The sequence below is a fragment of the Rhodnius prolixus genome, unplaced genomic scaffold, assembly GCF_049639745.1.
Source record: "Rhodnius prolixus isolate KJV_2025 unplaced genomic scaffold, Rpr scaffold_2, whole genome shotgun sequence".
NCBI lineage: Eukaryota > Metazoa > Arthropoda > Insecta > Hemiptera > Reduviidae > Rhodnius > Rhodnius prolixus.
Genome location: NW_027411592.1, coordinates 18914766 through 18937022, shown reverse-complemented (window position 1 = coordinate 18937022; position 22257 = coordinate 18914766). Strand labels below are relative to the sequence as shown.

General features: G+C 33.0%; 1 protein-coding gene and 1 long non-coding RNA gene across 6 annotated transcripts in view; one reads left to right on the top strand and one right to left on the bottom strand.

The window, feature by feature from the left end:
* Abl (tyrosine-protein kinase Abl) overlaps positions 1-22257 on the bottom strand; it is a 90437-nt gene that overhangs the window by 42939 nt on the left and 25241 nt on the right. For 2 of the 5 annotated variants that reach the window (XM_074118350.1, XM_074118351.1), the window contains exon 1: positions 17904-18605. The exons of the other annotated variants lie outside the window; for them this stretch is intronic. In XM_074118350.1, the coding sequence (XP_073974451.1) occupies positions 17904-17985 (82 nt within the window). In that variant the 5' untranslated portion in view covers positions 17986-18605. Of the gene's footprint in view, positions 1-17903; positions 18606-22257 lie in introns of those variants that run through there. 5 annotated transcript variants of the gene reach the window in all.
* LOC141449188 (uncharacterized) lies at positions 14852-17655 on the top strand. Its single transcript, XR_012455385.1, has 2 exons — positions 14852-16637; positions 17523-17655. It is a non-coding gene; the product is annotated as an uncharacterized lncRNA (long non-coding RNA).

The following is a 22257-nucleotide window of genomic DNA, read 5'->3' as shown; positions in this document are numbered from 1 at the left end:
TCACTGTTATATGTAATATTTTTATGGATAATTACGGGCATTATTTTAATCTTCCCAGAGAGCAGCCAAATCTCAAGCTAGTCTTCAGTGTTAATCAGTTCGTCCTACAGAAAACTTCTTTCGTTTGCCCTTTCGGTCGAATTTTTATTTCAGTTACGCAATGGAATCCGTCAAGAAAACTGGTGTTAAACGTATAAATGTAGCCTGTAATACTGTGCATTCGGTTTAACCGGGATTTCAGTTTTCCGGGGTGGATATAGCCGGAGGTCAGCCCGGTTAATCCAGGTTGTACTGTATGAATATTTACCGCCTGCAGATTGGTAAAATAAAATTAGTTATAATTGTCAGAAAAGAACATTTTAATAAAAAACAAATTGAACTAAAAGTATTTCCGGTAAGAAAGAATGCAGGTTCTGAACGCAGTAGATAGTTCTAAGAACTATGATCCCAAACAAGATCCCAAGGTCTTTAGTTTGCTTCAAAATGCCATTTACCATAGTACCATGAAGTAATAAATAAGAAACATAGATCATTGGGTGTAGTATTTCAAATTACAGTCGAACCTCTCAATAATGGACACTGGCGGAGGAAGCAAAGTGGCCGCTATTTGGAGGTGGCCGTTAGAAGGAGGTAGGCAAGTTTCATAATGAAAAAATATGAGTTTTTTTTACCAAACATCTATTTAAAAATTGTTTATTATTAATAGATTTAAAAACGTGCATAATTATTTACCTATATGATATGCATCAAGTTTTTCTTAATTATCCAAAAAATTTATCAAAAAACTACATATTATTGACTTATTTAATCATCTTTATAACAATTTTTATAATAATCATCACATTTATTCATAACAATAATAATTTATGTTAAAATTACCATCATACTATCATCTATTATTAGAAAAATAGAACGAACCTTTCGGCAAGTTGACGATGACTCGATTTGGTTTATGCAAAATCTTCCAACACATTTATTTTCTCTTCTAGAGTTAACCACTTTCGTTTGAGAGACGTATCGAAAAAATAATATTGTTCGTCCAAAGTAATATTGAAAAATGATTAAAATGGTACAAGATGTATGAGCTTAACATACTATATTATAGAAAACTTCAGAAAAAACAAAAACTTGAGAAGGGATAATTCTTTTTATCACCGCGTCAAACAAACTTTTAATAATAAGGTGGTCGTTGGGAGGAGGTGAAACGTATAATCCGTTCCCCAAAATCAATGTCCGCGGTCGCTAATTAGAGTGACCGTTAGACGGAGGTTCTTTTATATAGAAAGTGTTTAGTGGTAAAACGGGGAAATCCAAAAACTGGCCCGTAAATGGAGGTGGCCGCTAGTGAGAGTGTCCTTTATGGGAGGCTCGACTGTATTTGTCTCTAGTAAAGGTCACCTTCAATACAAAAATAAATTTAACTGAAGTCCATTACGCAAAAGAGAGAGATTAAAACAAAACCAAAAAAACGCTAACAATGAAGAATGTGGGAATTATGGAAACCTAAAACTAAGAAAGAAGACCTCCAAATGACCGAATACATTGCGCAACCGGCTGTCACACTTAATAACAAGAAATAAGACACAATGTGCTTCCTTAATTTAATACTTCTAGAACAAAGAAATACTATCTTCCTACTTCCTTGGCACACATGCTTTTTTTTTTTAATTTATTTATTTTTTGTTCTCAAACAAATCAACAAAGAAATTTCCCAGACTGCTGTATCTTGTTATAGTTCCGTTTTCCCGTAAAGTGGAGCAACTATCCACTACTGAAGGGTATCTCGAAACTATCCATACATTACTCTTAGTATTGAAAACACCTGCCAATGTGAAGAGTATATAGTGAATATTTCTTTGAATTACTAATCGTTCCACTGTCTGCTTTGCTGCAGTATTTAATCATTATATTAGTTATGTAAAGTCATCAACAGGTAGAAAGTGAGTCATAATAATTAATTTTCACAATTGAATTGCGCACAACTAAACATGAGAAATATTCAAGGTTCTGTATAAACCAATCTAAGTATGATTTCACAATTAAATCTGTTTACTAAAAATTGAATAAATAATTTAAAAATACTTTTTTATAAAACCATTTTATAAAAGTTAGGCTAGGCCAAATGAAATGAATAAAACTATGATAGATAGATAGATAGATAGAAAACGTACTTTATTATCATATTTACATACAAAATAAATAAAAATTAAACATTTGAATTGTATGAATACTGACGTGAATACAATCGTCTGTCAGGAAATTGTGGCTACCATTTTAAAGAAAAAACTTTTTCAAAACTTATAATACTATAAATAAATAGAAATCTTTTAAATTTAAGGAGTGAGAATCGGGCTCTAAAGGAAAGAACTAGATAATACTAATAACAATAATATTAATAATAATCAAAATAGTAATAGTCAAAACTACATCCGAGACATGGGTTGGTATTACTGTTTAATAATTGAAATTTGCCACTAGAAACATTCTATATGCCATAGATTCTTTAATATAGGCAATTAATGCCAGCCAATTAGAGCCATTCAACAGCAGAATCATTTTACTTTCTTTTAAGGTCACCTTGTCAAAGAATTTCTTTCTTATAATACCCAGTATTCTACAATGACCAAGAAAGTGAAACACATCTTCATTGACGCCCATATTGCACATACTGTATGTGTAGTTTCCTCCTTGAATATATGGCTTATAGTTCAGGTCAAGTAGCTCCCCTCTAATCTTCATAATTAGACCCACGCTGTAGGCATCCAAACCAATATAAGTGGAATTTACTTTAAAAGATAACTTGCTATAAATTTTATGGTACGTATTATTAAGAGCTTTGGAAATGTTACAGTTAATATAGTACTGATTTAAAGCATTAATAATCTTGTTAATTTCAGCACCAAACCTGTCAGGAAAATCAGAAAAACTATGTGGGAATACAGAATAATTAAGAAAGGTTTAAGCTACATAAATTTTGTTAAATAGTTCAGATAAGATTGATTCACACATTTTGCTGTAATTATTGACTATCTATTAAGTCCTCTCCGTCTCTAAAGATGGTGGCTCCCTTGCAGATTGGTACATGCTTACAAAATATAGTAGACCAGAGGTTCCCAATCTTTTTCGGTTTGCGGTTCCCTAAATAATCGGATTTTTTTCCGCGGCGCCCTTAATACATAAGATTTTTTTTTCTAAATTTTTTACTTTCTTGAAAAATTGGAAAACTATTCAAAAGCGATTACCCATTTTTACAGCGAGAAATCAAAAACAGATACTTACTATTTTCCTTGGGATAATATAAAATATCTAATTTCAATTGTTTCGGTAATATCCATATCGAGTATATCCACAATCACCATGTGGTTAGGTTAGTTGGAAAGTAAATTAAACACGAATTTTAAATTCACAAACAATTTATTGAACGTCCATTGATGATTAACATTATTAAAATTATTAATGGGATGGATGGGGCTTGATGTTCACTACACAACTTCTCAAATCTCGAAATAAAATTGGATATGGCTACCCTCATCTCTTGTTCAACGTTAATATTCTAGCGATATTTACTTTTTATTGCGTCCTTGCAAGGAGAGATTCAAGAGAAAGACTCGAAAGTAGCTAAATTCTGGGAATTTTGTCAGCATACACGATTGTTGGTGGAAAAATTCGAGAATTGGAAATTCCAAGAAAATTGCCAAATTGTTTAATTGAATATTTCGGGAAGCCGCGGCGCACACTTTAGGAATCACTGTAGTAGACTAAGTACTATGCTTGTACACTTTAAGCGTTTTTTTGGTTTTGTTTTAATCTCTCTCTTTTGCGTAATGGACTTCAGTTAAATTTATTTTTGAATTGAAGGTGACCTTTACTAGATCGAAAGTAGAGATCATTAAAAGTCCAAAACCGGTCAGCGATACAATAAACTTACGCGAAGTATAAAATCAACGAAATTAATCATTTATCAGTTAAAAAAAGAAAAGATAGGTGACGACCAAAGATGAAATGTTCAAAATCACCAATAAAGTAAAATGCAGCCCAAGTCTAAAGTAATTTTTTGGCAACATATTTTTTATACTGGAGAAGAATAGACTTTGAAATCACCGACACTAACATGTAAAAAGTAAGCCCTAAGTACACCGCCTATCTGAACACGTTAAGAACTTCTCAATTCAAAAGGAATATCCCCAGCAATTGAAAAAAAAATACGACAAATAAGGCCGCAGCGGATCTAATGCGGTACATTCAGATCGTCCGCTGATCCAGATTTGCTGCTATTATTATTTTTTATTTTACATTGGACTGCTTGTTTTATGCTATCTAGTTAAGATAATTTCGCCATTATACCGCCTTAATACTATAAAAACCCTGTACACAACTTGTGTACATACTCATGTCTCCATTGTAACAATTCCTAAAAGGGGTGTGAGTGATCCAGGAGGACTGGTACAAAATAGGGCAGCGTTTCCTTGTAGACTCGGATCATCAACACTTCTGAGTAATGTGCTTCAGTACACTACCTAGTGTCGTTCTGTTTCATCATACCCAAAGATTCTTAGTTATACACTTATTATATTCAATAATATCTAAGGAGGGAAGGGATTAGCTATGCGGTTAGCTTACTGGACTCCCACGCGGAGGTCCCAGGTTAGAATTCAGCTGCTGACCCTTAGATTTTCTCTTCCTAGGAGCTTCTTACAGCTCACTGTCCGGTGATGGACAGTGTTGTCTGTAACTGTCCGGAGGCCGGCAGTGTACTGAAAAAAGCTCCGGGTGCCAATAACCTAAGATGTTGACGCGCCTTAAATCATAAAAAAAAAAAAAAATATCTAAGGCTATCTGTATAAAAATAGTTTTTAACACGATCTATTCAACAAATTCGAATTTTTAAGAAGTGTTTAAATTAATTTTTTTAAAGTTGGTAATGATGTGTAACAATAAATTTGCACCGTAGTATGTTTCAAATAAAACTGCAGTGTTTGTACGCATACAGTTTGAAAGTTATGACGTAAAACTTCAAAACATTTCAGCCGACCATTCTGTAAAAAACTGCACCTCTGGTTAATAAAGTTTCCGCCAAGTTTTTTTGACAAAAAACAAAAACTGCTCCATACTTCTCTAACGATGTAGATTCAAACTTTTTTGAAAAACAAATCTCTAAAAAAAAAAAAAAAAAAAAAAAAAAAAAAAAAAAAAAAAAAAAAAAAAAAAAAAAAAAAAATTAATAGTAACGCACTTTACCTAAAAGCTATGGCCGCATCGACATAGAATACCCAAGTTTAAGCTTAATGGAATGGAAAACAAACAGATAGTTGACCTATACAAACTTCTATTCAATGTAAACAATTTTCAACACATAAATTATGAAACTCTATTCCAAACCATCAGTATTTTAGAAGCAATCACTTTTCTGCTGACTTCTAAATTCAAGAAATTAAACTAAATCTAGATAAGACGCTGATAGAAAAAAACAAAATGTAAGCAAATAATATTTTTAAAATAATCTATATCTAGAAGATCGATGAATAAATTCATTTAAACAAACTGCAAGAACGAAATTAATTCCACGTAAACATGTTTCGAAAACATTTCAAATTGTACTTACACCTTATACGCCATAAGCATAATTAAAAAATACACTGAGTATCACTAAGAAAGTGAGTTTAATTCTATTTTGGAGAAATATTATCGAAATATAAACGAAAGATATCACCCTTTCGTTATTAGTCAGAGGTTTGCAGATAAAAATGTGATATTTCATCAATTTATGCAGGCAAAGTAAGATAGCATGATTAATGACGAATCAGATAATTTACTTATCAACATAAACAAAAGAAAGAAGAAATTAGCCACAACTTTTCGGTTGTTTATTTAATCAAATACTAAATAATATGTGTATTTAATCTCACTAACTTTTATTTCGCTTTTGTGAAATCAACTGGAAATATAAACAAACCTTTCTTTTAGTCACTTTTCCAAATCACTTCCTCTGGTGAATGTGAGAAATATTGAACGATTTATTTTATTACATGCATTATTAATTTTCCCTTTCTAAAAATAATGGATTGGTTTTATTTATTATTTTGTTTTATACAAGATGGAAGAATAGCACGGGAAATATTCAAGACTTCTAATTGTTTACTAAGTAGAGACTAATTCGGCGCTATCTCGTACTAATAATACCAAATGAACTTAACCATTTCTTTTTTAAATAAAGAATTTGCTTTCAACATTCACCTCTCATGGCACATGAATGTAGTAGTGTTTCCGTGCATCTTTGATCTCTTCAAATAAGAACACATTAACATGATGTCTTTAAAAGTAACGTTCCAGAATAATGTGCAGTATAGTATTGTTTCTAATAAATTAGTTAAATGTGTTGCCAAAAATTACAAAATTTGAAGGAAATTGCATTTGATTCAATCGATTTTTTCACTTTTTCAAGATTTTTTGACGAGATTCTCTTTGTAAATACATTACGTAAACCTGTATCATTAATTTTTATTTGAATATTTGGGTAAAATTTCATTTTTGGGTATCCAGAGGGGAGGTTGGGGAGTAAGGTGCCCTTTTATCTCATTTCAATGGAATGTGTAGTTTTAAAACCTAGATAATGCTAGTAATAACAGATATATGTTTTCAAATTTAGGATTTAAAAACCTGTAGAAATTAGAAACTCGAGAATATTAGTAAGAGTAAGTCATGTTAATGATCACCACCTACAATTTGCAGAATCAGGGGGAGCGAATTTATAAAAATAAATTGAACTTACAAAGTAAAGTAATCGCCTACTTTTTCAAGCGGGGCTTAACGTCAATTAGGTGTCATGGACGGAGGCGACTAGCAAACATACTTTACTGTAAATCTCTTTTATTAACCATTAAATAAAATCCAAGGCCTAAGACCGGGAATCGAACCCAATACCACAATACATATTAGCTTCGCAGGTCTCGCCTCTAACCGCTCGGCTACCGTGGCGCGCTTACCTACTTATAATTTTTATATTTACTTATTATTTTTTATGATTTACTAATTCTGAAAATGTAATTCTAAGCATTTCCTGTAACAAAAGAGTAAAGCATAGTTTGAATGTTATCTCTGTGATAGTTAAACAATCTGACTGCTAAAATGTTGGGTGAATGTGTAATACAAGAGCAATAAGAGGGCTCTTGTCGGAATGGTGATGGCCTCTAGGAGATACAAGTGCCGTCATTCAAATGCCAAACTTTAAATACCAACTCATCACGTGTTAGATCAGAGTGCGGCAGGCAGTAGTGAGTACACTTAGTCACTATAACGACCATCGACCCTTTCACCACTCAATAAGTTCTTCAACATCATTCGCACGACTTCAAATATTAAATTGTGCTTATAATAAATAAATAATAAATTGATGGCATAATCAAGGTGTATAGTGGTAGAACAAGGCTCTTTTACTGCTTGAAGAAGTAATTACAGCTGTGAGAGGCAAGTATACGTACAATGGGAAGAAGTAAAGGAGAACATAACTTCATTGGGCCGATGCCCCAATTCAAAGACAAATACCAGGCGACAATAAGTGTTAAGAATTACCAATTCAGCGTGGTACCAGTTCTTCAACGTAGCCACGACTTAAGGGAGTATCTTCAGTACCCGCCCGAACATTGGTCGAGAATCTTTCCTAGGTATCTCCAGCTACTTAGAGAGCTGGATGGGTTGCCTTTAGAAAGAAAGAGAGTGACGTCAATTACCGCAAGTCAACATCAGGAATCAATCAAGAAAAGAGGCTATTGCCAAAACTATGAAGGAGATCTGAACAAAACCTTACTCTAGGCAGGGACCAGGATTAGCTTGATGAATGGCTTTTTGTTTTCCAGCGGATTCAGGAAGCACCAACGAAGTGTAGGACCAACTAACAATCTTCCCTGTGCTGATTGGGTCAGAAAGTAGAGGAAACTGTATCTTACAACATGTTGTGCATTACAATCCAAGGTTTGAGATACCAGATATTCGGAGAACAGAGTTCACATTGCAAAAGCCATCTAGGATGAAATTATTGGTCCTTAATACGAGATATACTAATACAGGACCTGCTCCAATAAGAATAAGTGATAAGAAGTTCCTTCGAATTGACCCTTCTAGTGAAGTAGAATAGAGAAAAATCGGGGTGCCCACGGTAGCCGAGCGGTTAGAGGCGAGACCTGCGAAGATAATATGTATTGTGGTACTGGGTTCGATTCCCAGTCTGTAGGCCTTGGATTTTATTTAATGGTTAATAAAAGAAATTTACGGTAAAGTATGTTTGCTAGTCGCCTCCGTCCACGACACCTAATTGGTAGTTGGACGTTAAGCCCCGCCTGAAAAAATAGGCAATTACTTTACTTTTAAAGAAAGATCACTACAGCAATCTAAGCCCATTCAGGTCAATCTTAGCTCTTAACGCAATCTCTAGAAGCTATATTTGTTTGTAATACACATTTACTTTGTTTTTTTCTTTTTAATAATTCTAATTTCCGAAAATCCGGTGCATCGAAACTTCATAACTCGCAAGAAGAAAACATTTAGTATAACCAGAACCAAAACAATCTGTCTATTACGCATCTCACCAAAAGCGGAAAAATTCTGTCCGCATTCAAGTTATTCTGGGATATCTTCTCTTGTAGTTAATAATTTTACTATTACTATTTCTTTTATCTTTATGGTAATCTTTTTAGCCTTGACTTTGTTTACAGACTAATTACTTTTTGTAAGGTAATTTCTGATTGTTAGTTTCATACGACGGGACATTTAAAAATAATGAGTTAACGTTCAAACTATGGTTTTGTTACTTGGATAACACAATTATTTGTCAGAAATGATTCTTCCAAATGTTTCCATTCTAATGATTTTTATTTTTATTTATTTCAACACCAAATGATTTAATTAGTGGATCTTTTAAAACGTAATGTTTATCGTTAAAAGTTTATTAAATATTTTTAAAGGAAGTCTTGGAGAAGATTATTAATTTCACACATCAATTTATAATTAATAAACACAATTCACTGCTTCATAAGAATCTACCAAACATTCTTGGAATTCACAGTCTAAATAGTAGAAGTTTTTGAAAGTAATGTCACCCTAGTTGACAACAGCTGAAAGGTGATGTAGAGAGGGGATAAGACTGCTTAGTCTATTTAGTCTATTATTTTATTTATTTATTTATTTATTTTGTGCATACAAAATTACAACCAAAGAAAAACTAAAACAAAAATAATACAAAAAATAAAAAAAAGAAAATAAATCAAACTTCTATTCACATCTATGCACATAGACAATGGATAAAATCCGTCTGTCAAGTCTGTATTTTACAGAAAGTGTTTTTAAATAAATAAACATATAAAATACAATAAACAATTAATTAATAAACTTAAATTAAATGATAAATGTGTAACGCATTTTAAATAATAATGATTAATTCACAGTTTCTTTTTCTCTTCTTCCTTATTTTTTTCTAATTTTTCTAATAACAAAAATTAACTACTTTTTACGCCCTCGAAAAGGTAATTGTAAATAAACAAACAATATTTCAGTAAAAAGTGAAAATAAAATAAATAAACATACACCCTTTCTAAGAAGATAAAAACAAAAAAGACAAAAACAAAAGAACACCCGAAATAAAAAATGGCTCAAAATTTAACTTCATAAAATAAAATCATAAAATAAAATAATCCTCCTATGCCCTTTACCAATTAAATTCATTTATTAATTCATTTCTGTAATAACTGGCTTGCCTTAAGTACATAACGAGATTTGACCAGTTTCCACCCTTTAACAAATTAAAAACCTCTTCCTTAGTCAATTTTTTCTTTTTTAACCATTTGACCCTCCATTCAGATAGAACGGTACACACCCCAATGAAGTGAAATGTATCCTCTTTTTCGTTAGAGTTACAGAGGGAACATCTAACTGTATTGTCTCGTTTCCAATGTTTAAAATTCAGATTTAGGGATTCAGTTCTAGCCTTACAAATCCATCTCATTGAATATAAATCACTATCATCATTCAAATGTCTATTAGTGATTGCATTGTATTCTGTCGGACTATCTTCATTAAATTCGCAGTTTTATCAGGTAGAGTTATGAAAAATGGACTACATTTTTTCTGAAATTCTTAATAAATACTAAAACCAGCATAACTTTCGTGCTTTTTAATGTTATCTTGATACAAACGAAAATTATTGACTACTACAATTTATCTTTTTTCTGCTAGAAGATTGATCAGAACTAATTAAACTCATATAAAATTCATTTTTGTTGAACTGTTTATTAGTTTCTAAAATCCTGATATTTCATTTCGTTAATACATGAAAAGTGATCATGTTGAATTAACATTAATTTGTTTTTCTCTTAAAACAAAATCTTAGAAGTCTGCGCCATTCTAACTAGTGCTACATTCATTCAATTACAAAGCGGTTTTAAGGACGTAATAAAAAAAGAACTCAAGGACAAATAAAATGCCGAACTAATTACAAAATTTTAATGTTAATTAACTCTATTCAGCTAAATACAAAGCAAACTGGTACTGAACACCGTACTGTCTAGCTCTTACAATTATTCTCAAACGTTCATTTTTCACCATGGACCGACTTCTGGGCTCTCTAAACTTTTAGCTTCGCAATATGCGGAGATAGTCAATGATTTTATAACGAGAGAATTCTATCTTAAGACCAGCTGTGCAAGGGGAAAACTCAAGGCGCCCAAGTTTTAAGTTGTTACCGCGACTTAAACCAAATTTCGGAAGGGCCGAATTGATTTAAATTTGAACAATATGGATGGTTAAATTCCTAGCAAGACTTGCCGTTAAATTTTTGTTTTTATTTCATGTGATAGGATTTAAAATTAATTTCAACTGAACTAAATTTGAAGCAAAGTACAAACACTATTTTGTATTTTCACAAGTAATGTAAGAGGACCGTAACAATTGAATCAGGCCATATTGTCCATGACTGTGCAATTGTATTGTAAATATTGAGAACGACTACACACAGAGCCCATTGTTTAATAGTTACCATGACAATCTAAATTAAATCCTCTGTATTTCATTTTATACTCTATATTTACAGTACAAAGCGGAAGTGATAACAGAAATATATTTATAGAATTGGTTAGAAAAAGATGTCGTTATGATTGTAACCATATGGTACTTATTATTAAAGACCGACTGAACCAGAGCATACTCTGGTATTAAAACTATCCGGTAGAGCAGTTGTATAAGGGTTGAAAGCGAAATGTTGGAAACACCCAACTTTGACTGAGAAAACAGTAGCTGAAAATGTGCAATAACGTCATATTCAGAAAATTTTCTTGTTGTAACCTGCGAAGCGCCTAAACGCGCGAACCGATTTTCATGCATGAGGTGTCATTCGTTTCGGAATTTTGTATAGATTTGTATATAAGAAGTCTCAACGCTGTGCCTCTTAAGAAGAGGAGTTGGCCCAACGCAAGTTAGGCCCTTTCTAAAATTATGATTACATACCAATATTTCTATAACGCTTATACAAAATTTAGCACCCAGAAGTGGTTAAAGCTTTCCTACGTAACATCAAAGCGCCATTATGCTCTTACACCTGCTAGGACGAAGTACTGCAATCGTTCAAATTATCAACGTTTGACCTGATTTTAATGAATGAATAGTCTGTCAATTTGAAATTTTAGATACGGATTAATCTCATATAGTTCAGACTTCAAGGAATTCTTTACCAAATTGCAGACAAAAGTTTGCTCTATAACTAGTATAAAGTGCAATGTTTTAGATATAATAGTTATTGAAATATGGAATGTTTAATTTTGAAGGTTTTCAAATGCGTAGAAATTTCCAAATTCGTCCAAACTTCAAACGTTGATATCGCTTTTTGTACTTTTTAGATTGCAATGAAATCTTTATCGAATTGTAGAGAATAGTTAGCTCTATAACTGGTATAAATTGCAATGTTCTAGATATAATAGTTATTGAGATATCGGAGGTTTAATTTTAGAGGTTTTCAAATCATTCAAATTTCAAACCTTTATATCTCTCTTCCTATTCTACAGAATTTAATGATTTCTTTACCGAATTGTAGAGAAAAGTTAGCTCTATAACTGGTATAAATTGCAATGTTCTAGATATAATAGTTATTGAGATATCGGAGGTTTAATTTTAGAGGTTTTCAAATCATTCAAATTTCAAACCTTTATATCTCTCTTCCTATTCTACAGAATTTAATGATTTCTTTACCGAATTGTAGAGAAAAGTTAGCTCTATAACTGGTATAAATTGCAATGTTCTAGATATAATAGTTATTGAGATAACGGAGGTTTAATTTTAGAGGTTTTCAAATCATTCAAATTTTAAACCTTTATATCTCTCTTCCTATTATTCAGAATTCAATTACTTCTTTACCAAATTGTAAAGAAACAGTAGCTCTATAACCGGTATAAATTGCAATGTTTTAGTGATTATAGTTATTGAGATATTGGAGGTTAAATTTTAGAAGTTTTCAAATATGTTAAAATTTCAAACCTTTATATCTCTTTTCCTATTATTCAGAATTTAATGATTTCTTTACCGAATTGTAGAGAAAAGTTAGCTCTATAACTGGTATAAATTGCAATGTTCTAGATATAATAGTTATTGAGATAACGGAGGTTTAATTTTAGAGGTTTTCAAATCATTCAAATTTTAAACCTTTATATCTCTCTTCCTATTATTCAGAATTCAATTACTTCTTTACCAAATTGTAAAGAAACAGTAGCTCTATAACCGGTATAAATTGCAATGTTTTAGTGATTATAGTTATTGAGATATTGGAGGTTAAATTTTAGAAGTTTTCAAATATGTTAAAATTTCAAACCTTTATATCTCTCTTCCTATAATTCAGAATTCAATTATTTCTTTGCCAAATTGTAGAGAAACATTAGCTCTATAACCGGTATAAATTACAATGTTCTAGTTATAATAGTTATTGAGAAATCGGAGGTTTAATTTTAGAGGTTTTCAAATATGTTAAAATTTCAAACAGTACCTTTCTTCGTATTGTTCGGATGTTAATGAATTTCAATATTTTTACTGGATTTTAATGAACAAAAACTAACAAGTTAAAAAGTATTTGGGTTGATTAAACGCTAAAAGGTATACAAATCAGCTAGTACCCAACATTTCATTCATACTTTATAGAATTTATTAGATGTCACAGATCCTTATTTATGCTAGCCATTTCATTCATAATAATTTTTTGTTATAATATATACATTACATCTTCATAAATAAATAGGCACTATAGTTTATCTGTATTCCAAATTATGTTTTTGATCAATCTCTATTAATCCCCTTTATTCTGAGTAATCACATGCACATTAAAATAGGAAAAGACAAGTGGGTTATTTTTTAAATTTGAATCGAAGGATTTAAAACAAAAGGACAACATTTAACAATTGCAAAAAATAAACTAGTCTCATTACTAAGAATAACTGAACAGGAAAACTAATGTTAACATTCATTCTTTCACCAAACCATCCTAAACATTCACTTAATAAAACCTTTGATGAAATTTTAAAAATACTTTTAAAAAAACAAGGAATATTAAAAAGAGAAGGGTTGCAACGTAAAAAAAAAAAAAAAAAGAACTTACAAAATACAAAATGTAAAAAAAAAGAGGTTACTCCCACACTAGAGGCGGTGGAATCAGGGCTGCTGACGTTTATCGACCCCAAAAAGGAGTCAGCAAGCCAACTTCACTCACCACATCCTTACTTCAGGTCTATTTAGACCAGGTGGTAATCTAAAGGTCATACCAAACGAATTATACACCGCCTTCGTATAAACTATAAGAACGGTAAACATTGCTGCCCTTTTTAGTCAATAAGTTTTTAAATTTTAATCGACAGAAATTAAGGGGAAAAAACAAATAAATTATCTTTAGTAACATTATTGGTGAACACGTCTAAATAAGGGATAACAAATAGCTATCTACAGATATTAAGTAGCATTTTTGAAAAACGAAAAAACTTTTTATAAAATGCTGTATGTTATCAGTTTAAACTAACGAGTCAAGATATCGTTTCCATCAATATGGCAGTAACTTTTTGATAAGCTTAATACAACCTAAGCACACAGTTAGACTCGCCATATTTAGAGGGTGGAACAAACAAAAGATTTCAATTTGTGGTTACAAGAATTTTTTTAAAAAAATAATAATGATCTTAATTTTTGGGTTTGATTTTTTATTGGCTACCTTTTTATTGGCTACCTTTTTCCACAAATATTTTTTGGAAAATTAATGGCGCGACTCAGAATCAGGGGCGGCTATAAAATGAACTAATATGGTAATAATCTAGTAAATTACAAATATGGAAGTGTGGTTTCATTTTACCCAATTTGGGCAAAACCCATTCAAGTCTCCCTCCCAAAAAATAGTTCCATCACCTTCTCCTTTAGGGTTTTTTTTTTTTTTTGTTTAATCATAAAAATTGTGGGCGCCAAATTGGGCCGAACTCGATGCCACCGACGAGGAGTCTTTGCTGTAGAACTATGGTGATCGAAACCTCGTTACCTGGTCCGCAACAACTTACAGAAACGTACAATAATATGATTTTTGGTGAATATCGAGATGTGGTCTTAAATAAAAACAACTTTTTTGCTTTATACCAACGTTTCGGTACCTTCTTCAGGGTCCGAAAAAATCATCTATCAACAACGGTCGAAAAAACCAAAACCATCAGTAAAATAATATCTTCTTTTTTTTTATTCATTTAGAAAAAGTATTTTTATAATATAAAAAATAAAAAACTTAATTGCTCCAATGTATTTATTTGCTTAAATATTATTAAAAGAATCCCATGGCCAAATTATTATACAATTATTTTGATTATTATTTATAGATACCCTTAACCTTTCGTGAATCGAAGTCTTCTCCGTTCCTTCTACTTCCGACAAAATGAGGCCATCTATACACGTTTAGAATAGTTACAATTTCCAAACTAGCCGGATTTTTTTATAATAACCCACAGTAAGGCTTTAGAAATAGACGTTCCTACTTTACATCGTCAGTACTTAGAGGGACCTCTGCCTCAGCCAAACTATACTAGAGCATGAAGAGGAAATAGGTAATAAAGAACACACCTATATACCAAGAAAAAACTTGCTTAAGCATGCAACTGGTACGTTCGATAAGTCATGTGAATACATTAGACGTCACCCATACTTAACTTCCTCTACAAAAAGCTAGTGTTTTCAAGGAGTTTGACAACAAAGCCATAAGGGGGGAATGAACTTATACATCCTGGGTACATTGTTGGAATATTTGGAAGAGTAATTTAGAATGCTCGCGTTGTCAGCTTCAGAACTGAATCTCATGTAATCTATTCTAATTTTATTATTTTTAAATCATAAGTAGCCATATAAATGGGTAATATTAAAATTATCGTTTTTATATTCCCTCATTCTACTAGTGACAGATGTTTATTTCCCTTTTTATTGGAGGCATGACTCTCTGCTTTAATAGGGTCCTCAGCAGAGTACTGTCCATTTTTACTTCTCAGACCACTTCCGTCCCTCTAATTTATTTGTGAAGCTAACTAATCGTTTGGAGACGAATTGATCAATTATAAGACAATTACTGCAGCAAAAAACAAAGAATGTTTCACAAGCAATACCAAGAACTCGGTATCACTCTAGATACAAGGGAGGGTACCCATAAGGAAGAATCGGTTGGAAGAGATCCAATCAGAAATCAATTTATTGAATGTTTATCTGACTAATCAAGCAATAGAGAACATCAAAAGCAGTTTTCCTAGACTTCTACATTAATCAAGGGTGAACATTTTCAATTCCCAAACTTGTAATGTCTAGTAAGTTGAGACCTCTTGGCTTCAATTTTGAGGTGAAAGAAAGAGATAATCAACACACTGTGTGCAGCCAGTGGGAAAAACTAATCCGTTTACGTCTCCTTCTGACAAATTTTCCAAATTGAAAAAATAAAACTTTAGGAATTTATAAAAGAATATCAAAAGCATGATATTTCTCTCGCGATAATTGGGGACTCCTCCTTGTAAAAACTGTTTACTGATGCGAGCATTAAAAAGGAAGATATAGAATTGATACAAAATATAAAAAGCACTGTAAAACCTATACTGATAAGGCGCCACGGTAGCCGAGCGGTTAGAGGCGAGACCTGTAAAGCTAATATGTACTGTCGAGCCTCCCATAAAGGACACTCTCACTAGCGGCCACCTCCATTTACGGACAGTTTTTAGATTTCCCCGTTTTACCCCTATACACTTTCTATATAAAAGAACCTCCGTCTAACGGTCACTCTAAATAGCGACCGCGGACATTGATTTTGGGGAACGGATTATATGTTTCACCTCCCACCAACGACCACCTTATTATTAAAAGTTCGTGTGACGCGGTGATAAAAATAATTATCCCCTCTCAAGTTTTTGTTTTTTTCTGGTTTTTCCTAAAGTTTCCCATATAAGCTCATAGATCTTGTAAAATTTTAATCATTTTTCAATATAACTTTGGACGAACAATATTATTTTTTCCGATACGTCTCACAAACGAAAGTGGTTAACTCTAGAAGGGAAAATAAATGTGTTGGAAGATTTTGCAAAAACCAAATCGAGCCATCGTCAACTTGCCGAAAGGTTTGTTCTATTTTTCTAATAATAGATGTGATAGTATGATGATAATTTTACCATAAATGATTATTGTTATGAATAAATGTGATGATTATTATAAAAATTCTTAAATAAGTCAATAATATGTAGTTTTTGATAATTTTTTTGGATAATTAAGAAAAACTTGATGCATATCATATGGCTAAATAATTATGAAATTATGTACGTTTTTAAATCTATTAATAATAAACAATTTTTAAATAGATGTTTGGAAAAAAAACCCGTATTTTTTCATTATGAAACTTGCCTACCTCCTTCTAACGACCACCTCCAAACAGCGGCCACTTTGCTTTCCCCCGCCAGTGTCCGTTATTTAGAGGTTCGACTGTATTGTGGTACCGGGTTCAATTCCCAGTCTTAGGCCTTAGATTTTATTTAATGGTTAATAAAAGAAATTTACAGTAAATTATGTTTGCTAATCACCTCCGTCCACGACACCTAATTGGTAGTTGGACGTAAAGCCCGCCTGAAAAAATTGGCAATTACTTTACTTTACCAATCCTGATAAGCTAATGAAAGCTTAAGAAGCAGGAACATTATGCATACTTTAGGAACAAAAATGGTAAGTTCGAGGGAACCGAAATTTTTTAATTTTCGCATCAGCGAGAAGAGAATAACGTGGAAGATGAATATAATGGTCGCTTCTAAGTATATCGTAGCTGAAATCTTGAATGTTTGAATCTCCATGTTCGCACATTAACATCACAATCATCTGAATCAATAATACCAAAACTTTATGGTAAGTATTGAATAAAAAGGACACTGTTAAAAGTACTTGTTCACGAAGAATTGTCTGCATATTTAAATTATACAACATTGCTAACTTTTCTTTTGTGCGCGCCATTATTACAGGTGTTGATGCAATTTGAAAGAGTCAAATAGAAGGACCAATCATTTAGCAAACGGAAGAAGCAAGTTGTTAAGGTTGCCAAAGACAATGAAGTGTGCCATTCTTTGAGAAGTACTAGTTTCTGCAAAAATGAGACCAGGTTTAAAACAGAGATGCGCTGTAAACGAGGTTTTAAGGTTTCACAAGAGACTCTATCCAGATTTAGTTCTGTTTCTCAAGGTTGTTATTCTATTTCTGATATCCTAAATACTCCCATTTATTAAAAGATTTCATTAAAAATGAATTAAAGAGTGACAAATTAAAGATAATACTATTATTTTAATTGTATACTTTTTATTTTATTAATCTAAGTAAATCAATAAGAAATAATAATGAATATTGACCGGCATGTTTGGTGTAACAGTTGCCTGTGCCGCTATCCACTGCGCATTTCTTCTTCTTTCGAAATCCTCTTGCGCACATCATACTTCTAGAATTACTTATGTTATCCAGAACGAACAAAGATTATTTCCTACCGAAATGTTGTGTACAATGATTTCGCTTTTACTTTCAGTCTTAATATGACACTTTACTTCATAAAAAGTTTGCTAACTATTTGGGTGAAGATATAAATTCGATTGATAGATTAAAAAAAAAAAAAAAAAGGAGATGATCATAGACACAGCCTAGGGCCAGACAGAAAGGCTAGACTGAGGGAATGAAGTACATGAGTCCGTGGCAGACTATAGGGTGCCAAATATAGCCCCGGCAAGACGACAAAGGGGCCGAGGCATGTGACTAGCACATAGATAAGATTACGTGTTTAGTTTACACATAGATATGTGGCCTAGCTGAGAATAGCACACTGATACATCTACAGTTGTAAAGGATATATATGTGTACACACAACGCGCACGATAGTAACACACCAGGCCACAGCTGGACGCGAACTCGCTATGTCTGTGGCTGCTAAGCACGGAAGACTTTGGGGGAGGAGTACCTTCAGCACCAGGACATGGAGGAAGTTGCGGCGCGCTCTGTGGAATGTACGCCGACTACTGCAGAGTACAGTTAGAGTGACTCCCTACAGGGGACTCTAATTCCCTCCTCCTACTCCCACCGCTGACTCCTGGTGGTGTTCCACCTCTACCAGCAGCGCCTTCGCTCCACTCTCCGCTTCAACCTTTCTCCGCTTATCAACAGCACATTCCAACGTCATTAATGTCTCACAACAGCCTCCATGGGAAACATGGTTCCACTGTCTTTTTCCCCCCCTTCCCATTCTTGTTTAATAACCATTCTCTCACTTCCTTTACTCCTTTTAAAAGTCAAGAGGGCAAGGGAGAAGTAAGAAAATGTGCACATGTTCCTTTAGGTCCTACAAACACGAATAAAAAAGCCTGTGTACAACCACATGGATTTAATATAATGAGAACTTTCTTCTTAAATAGAGGTGCTTTAAGTAAAAATCATTAACATGCAAACCTTTCTTAAAGACGCGTAACTTCTTAAAGGCACAGAAAATAAAACGAAATAAGAACGAAATTTAGTGTCCCCATGATAACCTAGAAGTTGAAATTTCCTAAAAATGAAAACCCTTTTTCACTTTGGATCTAGGAGGCCTCAAAAGAGATAGTCCAGGAAAAACTGGAAATTAAAAATTTATCAAAATAGCGATTTAACAAACTAGTCAGAAAAAGTAAAAAAATATTTTCCCCCTCTATTTCTTTAATACGTATTTGTGCTACAATCAGCCCATTGGCCCTATAAGTAACGAAGATAGCGAACAGTAAACGTTTGGAGAGGAGTTACCCAATGGTAACACCTCAAACATTACGACTATTACATCAATCTCTTCCACTAAAGAGGAAATCAAGAGGCTACTGTCTTTTAAGACATCTTGTCGGATTGTCAGGAAGAGTTCTAGACCAGGTATATGGCCAAGAAATCGATCGTGAAGCGATTGTTGGTCGATCACAGACGACAGAAGACGATAAAGATACTGTATAGATTCCTTATCATTTTCTTTGTCTGGACGTACATCAAATTATGAATTCTTGGTTAGAAACATGTAGACTCAGGCTTCTCCATTAATGGAGTAGGGCAGTAAAGTAAAGAATAAATCTGTAATTTTCTTGCAGTTACTTCTCAATTATTAAATATTCTCTTTAATAACCAGTTAATCGCGGAATTTAATTTTAAAAACTCCCCACAGTCTGCGGAAGTAAAATCAGACAATGACGTGTACACACATGTCGAACGCAGGGCAAAACAACCAAAAGTTTACGTCATAATAGTCACTGCAAGCAACTTTTTCTACAATTTCTGGGGCTTGAGATTACTGAGAATTCTGTGCTCATTCAAAATCTTGCACCACTTCACGTATGCATTGCCTAGCTAACTAGAGACGCAAGAGCTTTTACAAGGAAGAAAAGAGCTTTGAATTCTGTGCAAAATGAAATCATGCTCGTACTGAGGTTCTGAACCTCTATCTAAAAGGTAAAAACGGCATTGCACGAAGGTTGAGAGCTTCTATTTGTGTGCGTAATTCCCAATCTCTAATACAGAGACCAAACATGTAACAACCACTTATCATTTGGCTGACTCCCACCACCCCCCTCCGTGTAAAATACTTGGCAGTTCTATTGGTAAGACTTATCTTATCTTATCTTACCTTCCTTAGAAACATCCCACCAAATAATGTTCTTATTGTATTTTATTAAAATTTCGAGTTTTTCTCGTTAATGGCAATTTTATATTTTTCACAACGAGTAAACACGTCGAACGAGTAATAGAGATTTGGTGCTTAACTGGTTAATTCTCTTTTCTCCATTATTACTTACTACAAGTTTGTACTTATTAAATATAAAGATTTTAACATGTAGATTGCTACAAATTTTTCAGAGAAAAAGTCGATCCTATACGAGGGTCGTTTGAAAAGTCCGTGCAAAGTCAGAGAGATAGCACCACTGGCGCGTATCGAGGTTATGTTTAGTTAGTAGCATCTCTTGGAAGAACACACACCAAGTTTCAGCCAGATCGGTCTATTTCTTTGTGTTTGGCATTCGTTTGAATCGAGGAAGTCGAGTGATTTTCAACAAATGGACGAAAAAGAATTTCGTGTGTTGATTAAACACTACTTTATGAAAGGCAAAACGCCTCAGGGGACTAAAGAGAAGCTTGATAAACATTATGGTGACTCTGCACCTTCGATTAGAACAGTTTATAAGTGGTTTCAAAATTTTCGGAGTGACCAAAAAGGCGAAGACCGTTCCTTCGGCCGGAAAGATTATGGCGACTGTCTTTTGGGATTCGCAAGGAATAATCCTCATCGACTATCTGGAAAAGGGTAAAACTATTACAGGTGCATATTATTCATCGTTATTGGACCGTTTGAAAACCAAGCTGCAAGAAAAACGCCCACGATTGGCCCACAAAAAAGTCCTTTTCCATCACGACAACGCACCAGCTCACACCTCAGCAGTTGTGGTCGCAAAATTAATGGAAATAGGGTTCCATCCCCCCTATTCTCCAGACTTGGCTCCCTCGGACTACTATTTGTTCCCCAATATGAAGAAATGGCTGGCGGGAAAAAGATTTTATTCAAACGAGGAGGTGGGTGATTGCAGAAACGAATGGCTATTTTTCAGACTTGGACAAATCCTATTATTCGGAAGGGATCAACAAACTAGAGCAGCGTTGGACGAAGTGTATAAGCCTAAAAGGAGACTATGTTGAAAAATAAAAAAGGTTTACCCCAAAAAATTAAGTAGTTTTTATTTTTGCACGGACTTTTCAAACGACCCTCGTATATACAGTTGTCGGGCACCTCTGTTCTAGATAAAAGATTTTAAGCTACAGGATTTGCGAGTGATTACAGGTTGAAGTGCAGTTTCCTGTATCAGGGTTTTGGCTACTTGAGAGGATAAAAGGAACGTTAAGATCTGTATGTATAGTCGGTCGGTTAGAGTCATAAAGTGGAGCGTTTACTTAGGATCAAAGTATTTTATTAGATTGTAGAGACTGAATTTTTTGCTCTATTCCATTCGCCTAAATAAGTTTTAAAATAGATCTTAAATTAGTATTTTGTAGCTAAAAGACAGTTTAGAAAAAAAAATTACATTTACATTATTGGTATCGATTACTTTAGCGAAATTATGACATAACCTCCAAATTCATATCGTAGTTCAATCACTTACTAAAGTAGTCTTAAAGAAATCTAGTTTAATAACTAAAGAAGAAATATTTAATTCAAATATTTTATAAGATAACTTATCATAACTGCCTTGAAAAAAGCATCATATTTGCCAAAACGACGAAAATGAAAGACTTTTAATTTTAACATTAACATTGTGCGGTTGTATAACAGATAATTGTAATTGAATTCTTAATATTGAAATAATGCGCGTTTTATTAAATAATTTAGAGTATGAACATGTTTGATAAGGTTATTATTAACGTTAGAGCTAGTAGTCACCTTTTAGGTTCACGAAAACTAATATAAATTTCATTAATTTTAACGATAGTTACCAGCTTTGCCAGGACATGCAACCAGGCTATTCAATAAATCGCATAATAATTAGAAAAAAATCCCATTAGGTTTAAATATAAGATTGATTATTGATTCATACAGATAACTTACGCCTAACAGAACTGTTTAGGGAAAAATTAAATATTCATTGTAAAATTCCAAAGTTAAGTCCTGACACCCACATTGTCTCCAGCAGTGCTGTGGGCTTCAGGTAACTGTATTAATTA